At 36.9% G+C, this 11,059-nt stretch overlaps 1 protein-coding gene across 1 annotated transcript in view; it reads left to right on the top strand.

The window, feature by feature from the left end:
- The first annotated feature begins 8,556 nt into the window (after positions 1-8,556).
- Positions 8,557-11,059, top strand: part of LOC117722713 (solute carrier organic anion transporter family member 6C1-like) — a 140,041-nt gene continuing 137,538 nt past the window's right edge. Inside the window, exons 1-2 of the mRNA XM_034521973.2 lie at positions 8,557-8,995; positions 10,567-10,827. Coding sequence (XP_034377864.1) covers positions 8,704-8,995; positions 10,567-10,827 — 553 coding nt within the window. The 5' untranslated portion in view covers positions 8,557-8,703. The remainder of the gene's footprint in view (positions 8,996-10,566; positions 10,828-11,059) is intronic.

Below are 11,059 nucleotides of genomic sequence, written 5' to 3'. Positions count from 1 at the left end.
ACCCAGGATCTTAGATGAGGCCCCAACTTCTACCCTGATACCTGATATAACTAGAAACCCCTGGGACTCAGGGGACTCTGAAACCCCAGCATAGCCTGAAACACATGGTTCTCCTGGTTTGCGCTTGAGCCTAGAGCAGATCCTGGGCTCTGGCTCTCCATCTACTCTGCCCATACCCAGAGGCAGCTTGACTCCCAGGAGTTCTGATAAACTCAGAATCTCAGGATCACAGTATCACAGGATCACTGATACAGCTAGACTCCCAGGAGTTATAATACTACCAGGACCACAGGATCACAGGCTCACAGAAAGAACAGGCTCCAGTTAGAGACAATAAGGCAAGTTAGCACTAGAGATAACCAGATGTCGAGAGTCAAGCTTATGAACATAAGCAACAGAAACCAATGCTACTTGGCAATATCAGAACCCAAGTCTCCCACCACAGCAAGCCCTGGATACTTCAACACCTCTGAAAAGCAAGGCTCAGATCTAAAATCCCATCTCATGAAGATGATAGAGCACTTTAAGAAGGACAAAAATAACTCCCTTAAACATATACAGGAGAACACCAGTAGAGAAGTAGAAGCTCTTAAAGAGGAACCACGTAAATCTCTTATTTAAAAAATACAGAAAAACACAAAAAAAAAACAGGTGAAGGAATTGAACAAAACTGTCCAGGATCTAAAAATGGAAATAGAAACAATAGAGAAAACACAAAGGGAGACAACACTGGAGATGGAAAACCTAAGGAAGTGATCAGGGGTCACAGATACAACTATCACCAACAGAATACAAAAGAGATAGAAGAGAGAATCTCAGGTCTCAAAGATGCCATAGAGGACATTGACACAGCAGTCAAAGAATATACAAAAAGCACAAAGCTCCAAACTCAAACCATTCAAAAAACCCAGGACACAATGAACATTTAGAGAGAGAGAGAGAGAGAGAGAGAGAGAGAGAGAGAGAGAGAGCATTACAGACAGGCAGACCTTTTTGAAGTACTAAATTACAGATCATGATTTAGACCAGTTAGACAGAAATCCTGGTGATGGCCTCTGCCCTCAGTATTTTTTAAAGCTTACTCAAAGATCACAGTGTGTAGACCTTGAAGGAGAAACTGTCAATAGTAACAACTAAATCATCCTAACCATACACATTATATTCCATGGCCTTCCAGAACTATATTTTTCTTTATTTTTGTGCAAAACACTCAGTTGATTTTGTGTCTTATAATTTTATCTGTAAGAAGTGAGACATGAACAGATTAACATATTTCATCATTGTATTAGAACTTCTGGCTAATTTGTCACCACATCCCATTGTACATCAGTAAGATGATCTGAGTCATTAGCAGTTGTCATGGACTAGTTACATAAGGACATTTAGGAAATAGTTAATCAGATAATAATTCAGTCATAGAAATGTACATATGTGTAGCTAAGTCTTAGGCTATCATGACAATACAGTTTGAATTTTTAAATGGCAATATGACCCTAGTAATGTAGATGCCAATAACGTAACTTTCCCCCTTGTCTCTATGTAAACTATAGAATTAATAATGGTCCACGTTTGATAGTCATCTTCAGAGCCAGAAGAAGGCTCACTGGTAAAGACACTTGCCCTATAATATTGGTGACATGAGTTTAATCTGTGAATCCATGAAAAGGTGAGATGAAGGACAAATTCTCCTAAGTTGTCCTCTGACATCCACATGTACAAATGATCAAATATCACATATCTCTCTCTCACACACACACACACACACACACACACACCATTATTTTAAAGTGTATGATCTTTTCAATGTCTGATGAATAAACTCTAAATGGTTAGTTATTACTGTTTAATTTTAATTTACATTGGCACAGAAAGAAGTAACAAAAGACTTTTCTGTATCTGTATCAGATATAATAGAATATTATATTTGTGAGTAACTATACTATATTAAGAATAAGTCCAGTAAGTTTATATGCATGTTGTATAGATTTGTCACTCTATTTTACAATTGATCCTATCATTCAGTTTTACAAAGAGTAAAATGATGGCAAGGAAGTCAAGGGTATGAGATAATTATATTTCAATGACACTTCTGATGCCACCTTAATAACGATTTATAATGTTATTTAACATTGGGGCCTGAGACAAGAAAACTCCAAAACATATGGGAATAGTTCTATAACATCAGTATAACATCAGTCATCCCATTTCTACCACTTTGCAAAGTATAAGAAACAATGGCAATGTTCAGGAACCAGAGAAGTAAATGCTTATGACTCCAAGTGCCAAACAGATTAAATAAGTTTACGTGGTCAGAATGAGGTAGTCATAAAACTGGTTTGTGTTTTCTAATCTTTGCAAATTGTGGTTTCCCATTAGGGTCACTTGAGAAGTCAGTAATGCTTAGGGAGTACCTTGTTGATCTTTCTAGGTACCAAGTAAAACCATCAATTTTTTTCTACTCTGCCTCCATCTTTACTATACCACCATCCTTAAAAGCAAAGATCCATGAGGGCAGGCTTAACTTTTCTTTTTTTTTTTTTTTTTAAAAAAATACTACGTGAATGATTATGTGAAAAAGGAAGCACCAGAAAGTCAAAAGGTAGGGCTGCACTGGATACATCTACAAAATGCTTGCACACCTAAGGCTCAAGAAACATTGAACATTCTTTCCATTGAACATGAAAATCCTCCCAATATTGCCAGAGGATAGGATAATTTCTGTGAGATCATGTCTCCTCCTGTCAGAAGCAATACCATTTAAGTCTCTCCAATGTGACTACGCAAATGTGAGCTGCACAAGGATGACACCAATGACCATACCAAACTGAATGGAGAAAAGCCTATAACTCTATCCTAAGAACTATAGGCAACTGAGGAAATCTGGAAGTATGTAAGCCTGTACATGTCAGGCAGAAACACAGCAACTGGTTACCCAGTTTCAAACAATCAGCTGTGAAAACACACACACAAGTAACATTATGCAGCTTAAACAGATTATATTTAGGAATACGTGTATGTCTACCATATACATATATACTTGCAATAGCAATTAGTGAAACCATTTGAAGTAGAATAGGAAAGGGCATATTGGAGGGTTTGGAGGGAGTAAAGGTAAGGGGTAAATGTTAAAATTAAATTATGCTTTCAAAACTAAGAAATTAAATGTTACTAATATCTTCATTAGTTATAACATGGTTTGGAAATGTCAATAAAATATGCATTTGAGAGTACTTTAAAGAGAATACTTTGATTCATGTAAGTATGAAGATGCCATTCAAACAAGATACACCACAAATGTGGAAACCCAAAATAGATGAATTGCTTTCAGAGATGCAGAAAAAAAAATATATGGAGCATGACAGTAGTCCTGAGGAGGAATATTTAGAGAGTAAAGTTCCTTCTTTCCATAATCATATTCAGGAGTCTTATCTCCCATTTTGACTTTTCATTTTGTCCAAAGACGTGAAGTAATGAGCATACTACTTACCTTCCATGATGCTGTGCAAAGGACCTTATGAAAGCAGCTAAGGAAGCTGGGATGTATTTTGGTTTGTATAATTGAGTGTTCAATTCATTGTACTAGAAGAGCATTGCTGGTGGGGAATAGGGAATCTGGTTACACTGTATTTACAGGAAGGAGGCAGAGAGATAAATGCTGGTTCTTGGCTTGTTTTTGTTTGCACTCTGCCTGGGGTCCCATTCCATTAAATGGTGTCCCTTACAATTAGGGTGTTCCTTCTACCTCAGTTATCCCAGTCTATGAGATTGCTTTAAGACATGCCTGAGGTTTGTCTCCTACATGATGCTAAATCTTGTCCATTTGACAACCATTATTAGCCATTTCATTGATGAGTTTCCCTTTATTAGTGCCAGTGTCTTCATTTACTTGGAATCTATCCCCAAGTAGTGTCTCTGCTTACTTTGTATACCTTGATAAAGGATGTTCTAAAGTGCCGACTTGAGGAGCAGACGTCTGTGAGCAGCTCTTTGGAGACTTAGTTACATATAGTATACTATAGTAGCAGGCAGAAGAAAGTCAGACGGGAGGGAGTGTAAGACAAGGGAAGTTATTGAGTTAGCAACTGTTACAGGAAATGGGTTTCCAGTCTTTTGAGGACCCCAGTCTCCTCTGGGAACTATACATCTGAGAAAGGTCAAGAAGAAGCTTTTTTGCTTAGGTTTGATTTCACCATTTATATAGTTATTCAGGGTCTTATTTTAGGATATGTGACATATGTGAAGATACTAGACCAGGACTGATAAGATGTTATACTGTTTGAAGAAGAGAGATATACTCTGGCATTTTAATGATACAAGTATTGGGTGCATTTCAAACTACATAATAAAAGGAATCTCTAAAATTCCAATTAATATTGCTCTATGAAGGTAATGGCACATTTGTGGTTTAGAATAGTATCCTCATTCAAATATTCTTTCTTTCAGTGAGGATAGCTTGTTTACTCTGATGTTGATGTTACTCTGATGTTGATGTTGGCTACTGCATGGTATTGGTACAGTGACAGGCAGGAAGATCGATGGAATAGATTTGAAGATCCAGAAATGAACCCACACACCTATGATCAGTTGATCTTTGACAAAGGAGCTAAAACCATCCATTGGAAAAAGGACAGCATTTTCAGCAAATGGTGCTGGTCCAACTGAAAGTCAACATGTAGAAGAATGTAAATAAATCCATTCTTATCTCCTTGTACAAAGCTCAAATCCAAGTGGATAAAGGACCTTCACTTAAGACCAGATACACTGAAACTAATAGAAAAGAAGGTTAGAGAAAAGACTGAAGGAGCAGAAAGGGTTGGTGGCCCCATGAGGAGAGCAACAATATCAACCAAGCAGAGCTCCCCAGGGTCTAAACCACCAGCCTAGGAGCAGATAGGGAGGGACCCATGACTCCAGCTGTATATGTAGGGGAGGATGGCCTTGTTGGGCATAGGTGGCAGAAGAGATTCTTGGTCCCATGAAGGACGAATACAGAGTAGGGGGAAATGTGAGGGTTGGGAGGGGGGTAGGTGGGGGCACAGCCTCATAGAAGCATGAGGAGGGAGGATGGGATAGTTGGTTTCTGGGTGGTGGGGGGAAGTGGGGTAAGGGGATAAAATCTGAAATGTAAATTTAATACCTAATAAAAACTCAATATATACATCATATACATATACATATACATATACATATACATATACATATACATATACATATACATATACATATACATATACATATATATATATATATAGTAAATACTAAGGGAAAAAATCAATGTGGGCTAAACAATGTAACAGAAAAAAAAGAAACTCATGCAACAAAGGAATATTTTTAGAAGTGTTCAGTGTCCTGATCCATCAGGGAAATGAAAATTAATATTAATAAATTATATCATCTAATTTTAACCCACTCAAAAAGAAAATAACAAATACTGGTAAGAGCATAGGAAACTCATAATTTGGTGCAAACACTATGGAAACCAGTGTGATGGTTCATCAGAAAACAAGAATTAAATTAAATTGTTTCCTGGGCTTGTATCCCAAGGACTCAATGTTTGAAAACTGAGACACATGCTCATCCAAGCTCATTGATGCTCTATTCATAACTAAGGCATAGGAAGAGTGTAGATGTCTATCAACTCATACTGATGAATAAGTGACAAAAATGTGACAATAGAATTTCATTCAATTATAAAGAAAATGAATAGATAAGTAGATGGATCTGGAAAGCTGAGTGAGGTAACAAAAGCCAGAAAGACAATCATCACATGTTGTCACTCAAACACAGACATATACATATAAATGACAAGGCTACAAATGACAGAGATCTGCATGCCTCTGGCTTCAGAGTCCAGAGTTTCCAGTGCTGGGAATAAAGGCCTATGCCACCACTGCCTGGCATTTACAGGTCTTAATTTCAAATATTGACTTGTGTGTTTAATTTCAAATACCTGTAGAATCCAGGAAACAAAAAGGGATCTTTGGTGGGGCAAAGGGAAAAAAAAAGACCTTAAGGAAGGAGGAAAAGGAAAGGTGAGTAGTAGAGAGTGAGATTTAAGTAGGAAGAGTGTTGGTAGGGTAGGAGAGAGGAGGAATGGGTTGGATAACTAACTGTAAAGGCCTTATTGTTTTATTAATAGGTTTCCATACGGCTTTCTCAAACACTCTATCATCTATCTCAATCTATCTCATTCTTTCTTTCCTTCCTTCCTTCCTTCCTTCTTTATTTTTTCCATCTGACATGCATCAGTCTATTTATCTATGTGTCTCTGTATCTAGCTATACATCTGTTTATTATTTATCTATTTATTGTCTATCTACCTATCTATACATTTTCATGTAAGATTTTAACTGGAGTTACCTTACATAGGGTATTATGCTCCTCCAAGAAACTATGGATTTCCAAATAAACATCTGTGTCCTCTGGGAGATACTTGCACACTGAATCCAAGAAAACACTCACACTCACACACACACACACACACACACACACACAGAGAGAGAGAGAGAGAGAGAGAGAGAGAGAGAGAGAGAGAGAGAGAGAGAGAGATTTTGCAAAGTGATTAAATAGCTTTCATCCCAGAGGTGCAGTGATATGGAAGCATATATAATTCAATAAATTTAATCTACCACATAAACAAACTAAAAGTTAAAATCCTCATGATAATCCCATTAGATACAGAAAAAGCCTTTAACCACACCCAACAGTCCCTCACAATAAAAATTCTTGGAGAGACCAGGGACACAACGGAGATATTGCAACATTACAAAGGTAACGTACAGCAAACCTCCAGCTAATATCAGCATAAACAGGGAGAAACTCAAAGCAATTCCACTAAACTCAGGGACAAAAGAATGATACCTACTCTCTCCACATCTACTCAACATAGTACTTGAACTGTTAGCTTGTACAATAAGACAACTGAAGGAGATCAATGTGATTTAAATAAGAAGAAGTGTCAAATTATCTTTACTTGAGATGATAAGATTCTATCCAAGCAAAAAAACCCTAACTGGAAACTTCTGCATCAAATAAACACTTTAAGCATCATAGTAGAATACAAAATCAACACACACAAGAAAAAAAAACTGTAGCTTTTGTATGTTCAGATGACAAACAGAATGAGAAAAAAATCAGCAAACAAAAATCTAATTCTAAAGAAGCAAGTCATTAAAACTTCAATTGCTTCAATGTTCCATTTTCCCAAGGTTTTCCATCTTTGTGTCCTTTCAAACAGACACATGAATGCTCTGTACTATTTTCGACTAGCTTCTTACCTTTCGAGTGAATTCACCTGATGACTACAAATTCAGCTCTTTGCTGGACCCCTCCAAATATCGATTGAGAAGATCTTGATTGGCTGTTGTTGGTTGGCAGGAATTCTGTTCTCTTGGATTTCTATATTATTACTAGAAACAAAATTTACAGTGTTTTTGTTTGCACAGCTATATTTCTCCTTCTGCCCTTAGGTTGTGAAGAGTCTAGTATCAGAGGGAAGAAGGATTCTTACCTTCCCACACGTTTTATCCTTAGGAACCCGACTTGATTTATGCTTAATAATATAATGAAACAATGACAGGGTATTTATGCCAAATATGAGCAAATAGTAAACTAGGCATTTACTGTTATTCATGTAGTGAGTATGAGGAAAAATCAAGTCTCTTAATGTAAGAAAGAATAATATTCATTGAATGCATAGTAATTTTCTACATTTAATCAGTTGTTTTTTTCTTGTGTATCATATTGAAAAATCGAGTGGCAAAATTGTTCTAAGCTTCATAAGTTGTGTCAACATGTCAACATCTTAAGAGAGAAGACAGGTTCATCTGGAACGTAAAGATACCCTGGGCATACACATGAATCAGGTTCAGTCTAAGAAGGAAGCTATCTGAAATTACATATTTATATAAAACATGTTTCCTGTCATATACTGTGGTCCTTCTCTCAAATGACATATTTCCCTCGTGAATTTTAGTGCTCCTCTGCAGCCCATGCCTTCATTTATATTAAATATATGCCTGCCTTCCTCCATTTATAGTAGAATATACACCTACATTCCAGCTCTTGGCTGGGGATGAATTTTCAGGACAATTCTTTCACAGTGTAAACTTTACATTCAAGGTCATTGCTTCACGTTTTTTATTCTGATTCTTGCTTGTTCTTCAAGCTCTTCCATCACAGCGGACAGGAATAAATCATCTCCTATTTCCTGACATTTACTTACTTATTACTATACAACTTTAATGAATTTCTATCAAGTGAGATTATCCAGCTGCGGAGACACCACACTGAACAAAAGCCTCGAGATACTGATGGTTGGTTCCTTATTTCTTTGCTTACATATTTATTTTTCCATTTCTTTTACAAATGTTTTTATTATTTATTCGATGTTTTGTTCAACATTGTTTGATCATATTCACGTCCTCTTTCCTCTACTTCTTCTCCCTCCTTCCTTTCTTTCTTTCTTTCTTTTTTTTTTTTTTTTTTTTTTTTTTTTTGTTTTGTGGCACAGAGAAGAAGGAATCCAGGCTTGGAACTTCTGCAACATCACTCAACAGACGTAGAGACGTTGGCTCCCTGCACTGGAAATAACGTTCCCTATAGAGGTTCCAGTGGCAGTGACAACATTACTCACTGGGCCCAGGGAGTACACGGGTGTCTCAAACAAATCTCCACTATCCTTGAAGCTGCGTTGGATAAGTCATGGCCCCGGACAAGAGAAAACAAAAAGATACAGTGAAGCAGGGTACGTTGGCAAATAAGGATGAACACCAGAGAACTGAGGAACCCAGGAAAATAGAAACGTACCTGGTAACACTTCCAACTGCCTTGAAGAAGTTTGCAGATATCCCAGATACGAAAAAGTTAGATCCAGATTACAATGATTCCTCGGAGGGGCCGTTTGGTTTGGGCCCTCTCGTTTTCCCTTGTTTACAGCGTTTCAACAACATTGAGGCCTTCATGTTTCTGTTCTGTGTAGCAGTCTTTACTCATGGTAAGTTAGAGGAGCAGAGTTTCTCAGGCTAGAGAATTTACTGTGGTAGACATGAGACTGACACACTGTGGGAAGGAGCAGGTAGATGATATCTGACTTGTTTTCCAAACATGAATGAAAATCAGTTAACCCAATGCACTGCCACTGCCTTCAGTCTTTGGCTCCTTCCTTGACAAGGTGCGTTCCACACAGTGGGTTACAGCTACAGAACATCTGGGAAGGTGGTGTTGAGTTAGTACATGTTACTTAATGATCACCTTAAGTTCGGGTTGAATGTTCGGGAGATTAAAATATAACTGAAAACAGCATCACCTTCTGCCTGGTTTCTGCCTGGAGTTTGATTCCTCATCTTTGAATTGAGGGGTTGCAAGACTTCAAGTGGTTCAGAGCACAGGAAGAAACACATGAGTGCCCATTATCCACATGTTGTTTTCTCCTTCCTCTTGCTTTTTCCTTCTCTTTCTCTTCTATTATTTTAGTTATATACTTTTACTAATAATTTTTGTAATAACTTGGAAACTATATTTTCCCACTGGCTTCCTGCCAGCACTTACACTTAGCTATTGTCAGTGAGAGACTGGGGCAGTAGATACCAAAAGTGTAGGCAGAATCTTCTGTGGTTTTCTGATTTGGGTGGTGATTTTGGCAGCAGGAGCAACACTGAGTGATTGAGGTTCTTGGAGGTAAAGTAGGGAACAGACATTCTATCAACAACAATCCTGAATGTTCCCCCCCCCCCCCCCGCCCCCCGCACTGTGCTCCTGTGTCTGGCCCTGGGGGCTGTAGACCAGCAGGGGATCAGTTGGTTCTCAGAGCTTTAGGAGCTTTAGGCAGAGCCTATGGATTACTGGATCCCTGCAATCCAAGGAGTGTTTTGAGGTAATTGTGCAGCAGCAGAGATTGATGCTTCAGCAATGACATGTGATCTGCCACTTTGCACACACACACCATGAGTTTTAATCTGAAACCATTTTGTTTTCATTCCAAGAAATGGAATCTTTCTGCAGCTATTCCTTATATCACATCATTTTCCCCTTAGTATGATGGTTCTCTTTTTTTACACATTGGATGATGATTATACACAGATAACGCTACATTTAGTTATTTCATGCTCTTTAGAATAATTTATTCATTTATTTTTTGTTATTTTATGATTGAAAGTTCTCAGAAATGTTGAACTTGAGCAAAGAATCTTAGATGTCAAACAAGGTTATACTTTGAAATCCAAGCTGGGTTTCAAATGTCTTTATAATTTCATTTTTAAAAATAGGTAAACATCCATTATATTATTTATTGATTCTTAAAAATTGGAACATGATACATATAATATAGTGATTAGATGATTCAAACAGAATTTATCTCTAAGAGAGTAGAGCCACATTAAAAAGCTTCTCATATTTTGTAAAAATAGTTCATGAAAGTCAATAGTTTTTATTTATAGGTTTTACTCTTTGATCATATTATGAAATAAATTTAAATAGCATAATATAATTTTTCTTTGACTTATTATAATGGTGGACTGTATTGTCTTCTAAAATGTAGTATATTGACTTTGTCTTTTGTCTTTCTAGGTATGATGTTTGCTCTTATTGATCTGACTTTAAAAGTATTTGCAACTTATTTTTCGGCATCAAACACAGAGATATTCCTAATGGATTTTGCTGATTATTTTGCTGCTTTCCTGGTAGCAACGTTTGTAGGATACTTTGGAGGTAGAGGAAATAAGGCAAAATGGGTGGCAGCTGCCACCTTTGTAACAGGACTTTCAGCAATTGTTTATGCTGCTATTTTCCTTAATTATGAAGTTATAAAAATGAGCACAATAAAAACAGGTGAGATTTTTTTCCAATATACTTTCATAAATTATCAATATATTTTTAACTCTTTGGTTCAAGAAATTGAAAGTAGTTTATAATGTATGTCTGTGTATCCTTTCTTCTGTATGTTTTTGTGTAACCATGCTTAATATCTGTAGTGCTCTGATTTTTCTCTTGGAAAGAGATGAGTCTAGGGAGAAATATTGTGGGATAATTTATAAAATTATTTTTATACAATTTTAAGCAT

This window comes from Arvicanthis niloticus, chromosome 17 (assembly GCF_011762505.2).
Source record: "Arvicanthis niloticus isolate mArvNil1 chromosome 17, mArvNil1.pat.X, whole genome shotgun sequence".
NCBI lineage: Eukaryota > Metazoa > Chordata > Mammalia > Rodentia > Muridae > Arvicanthis > Arvicanthis niloticus.
The sequence above is the reverse complement of the archived record's forward strand: the minus strand, read 5'-3'. Positions and strand labels throughout refer to the sequence as shown.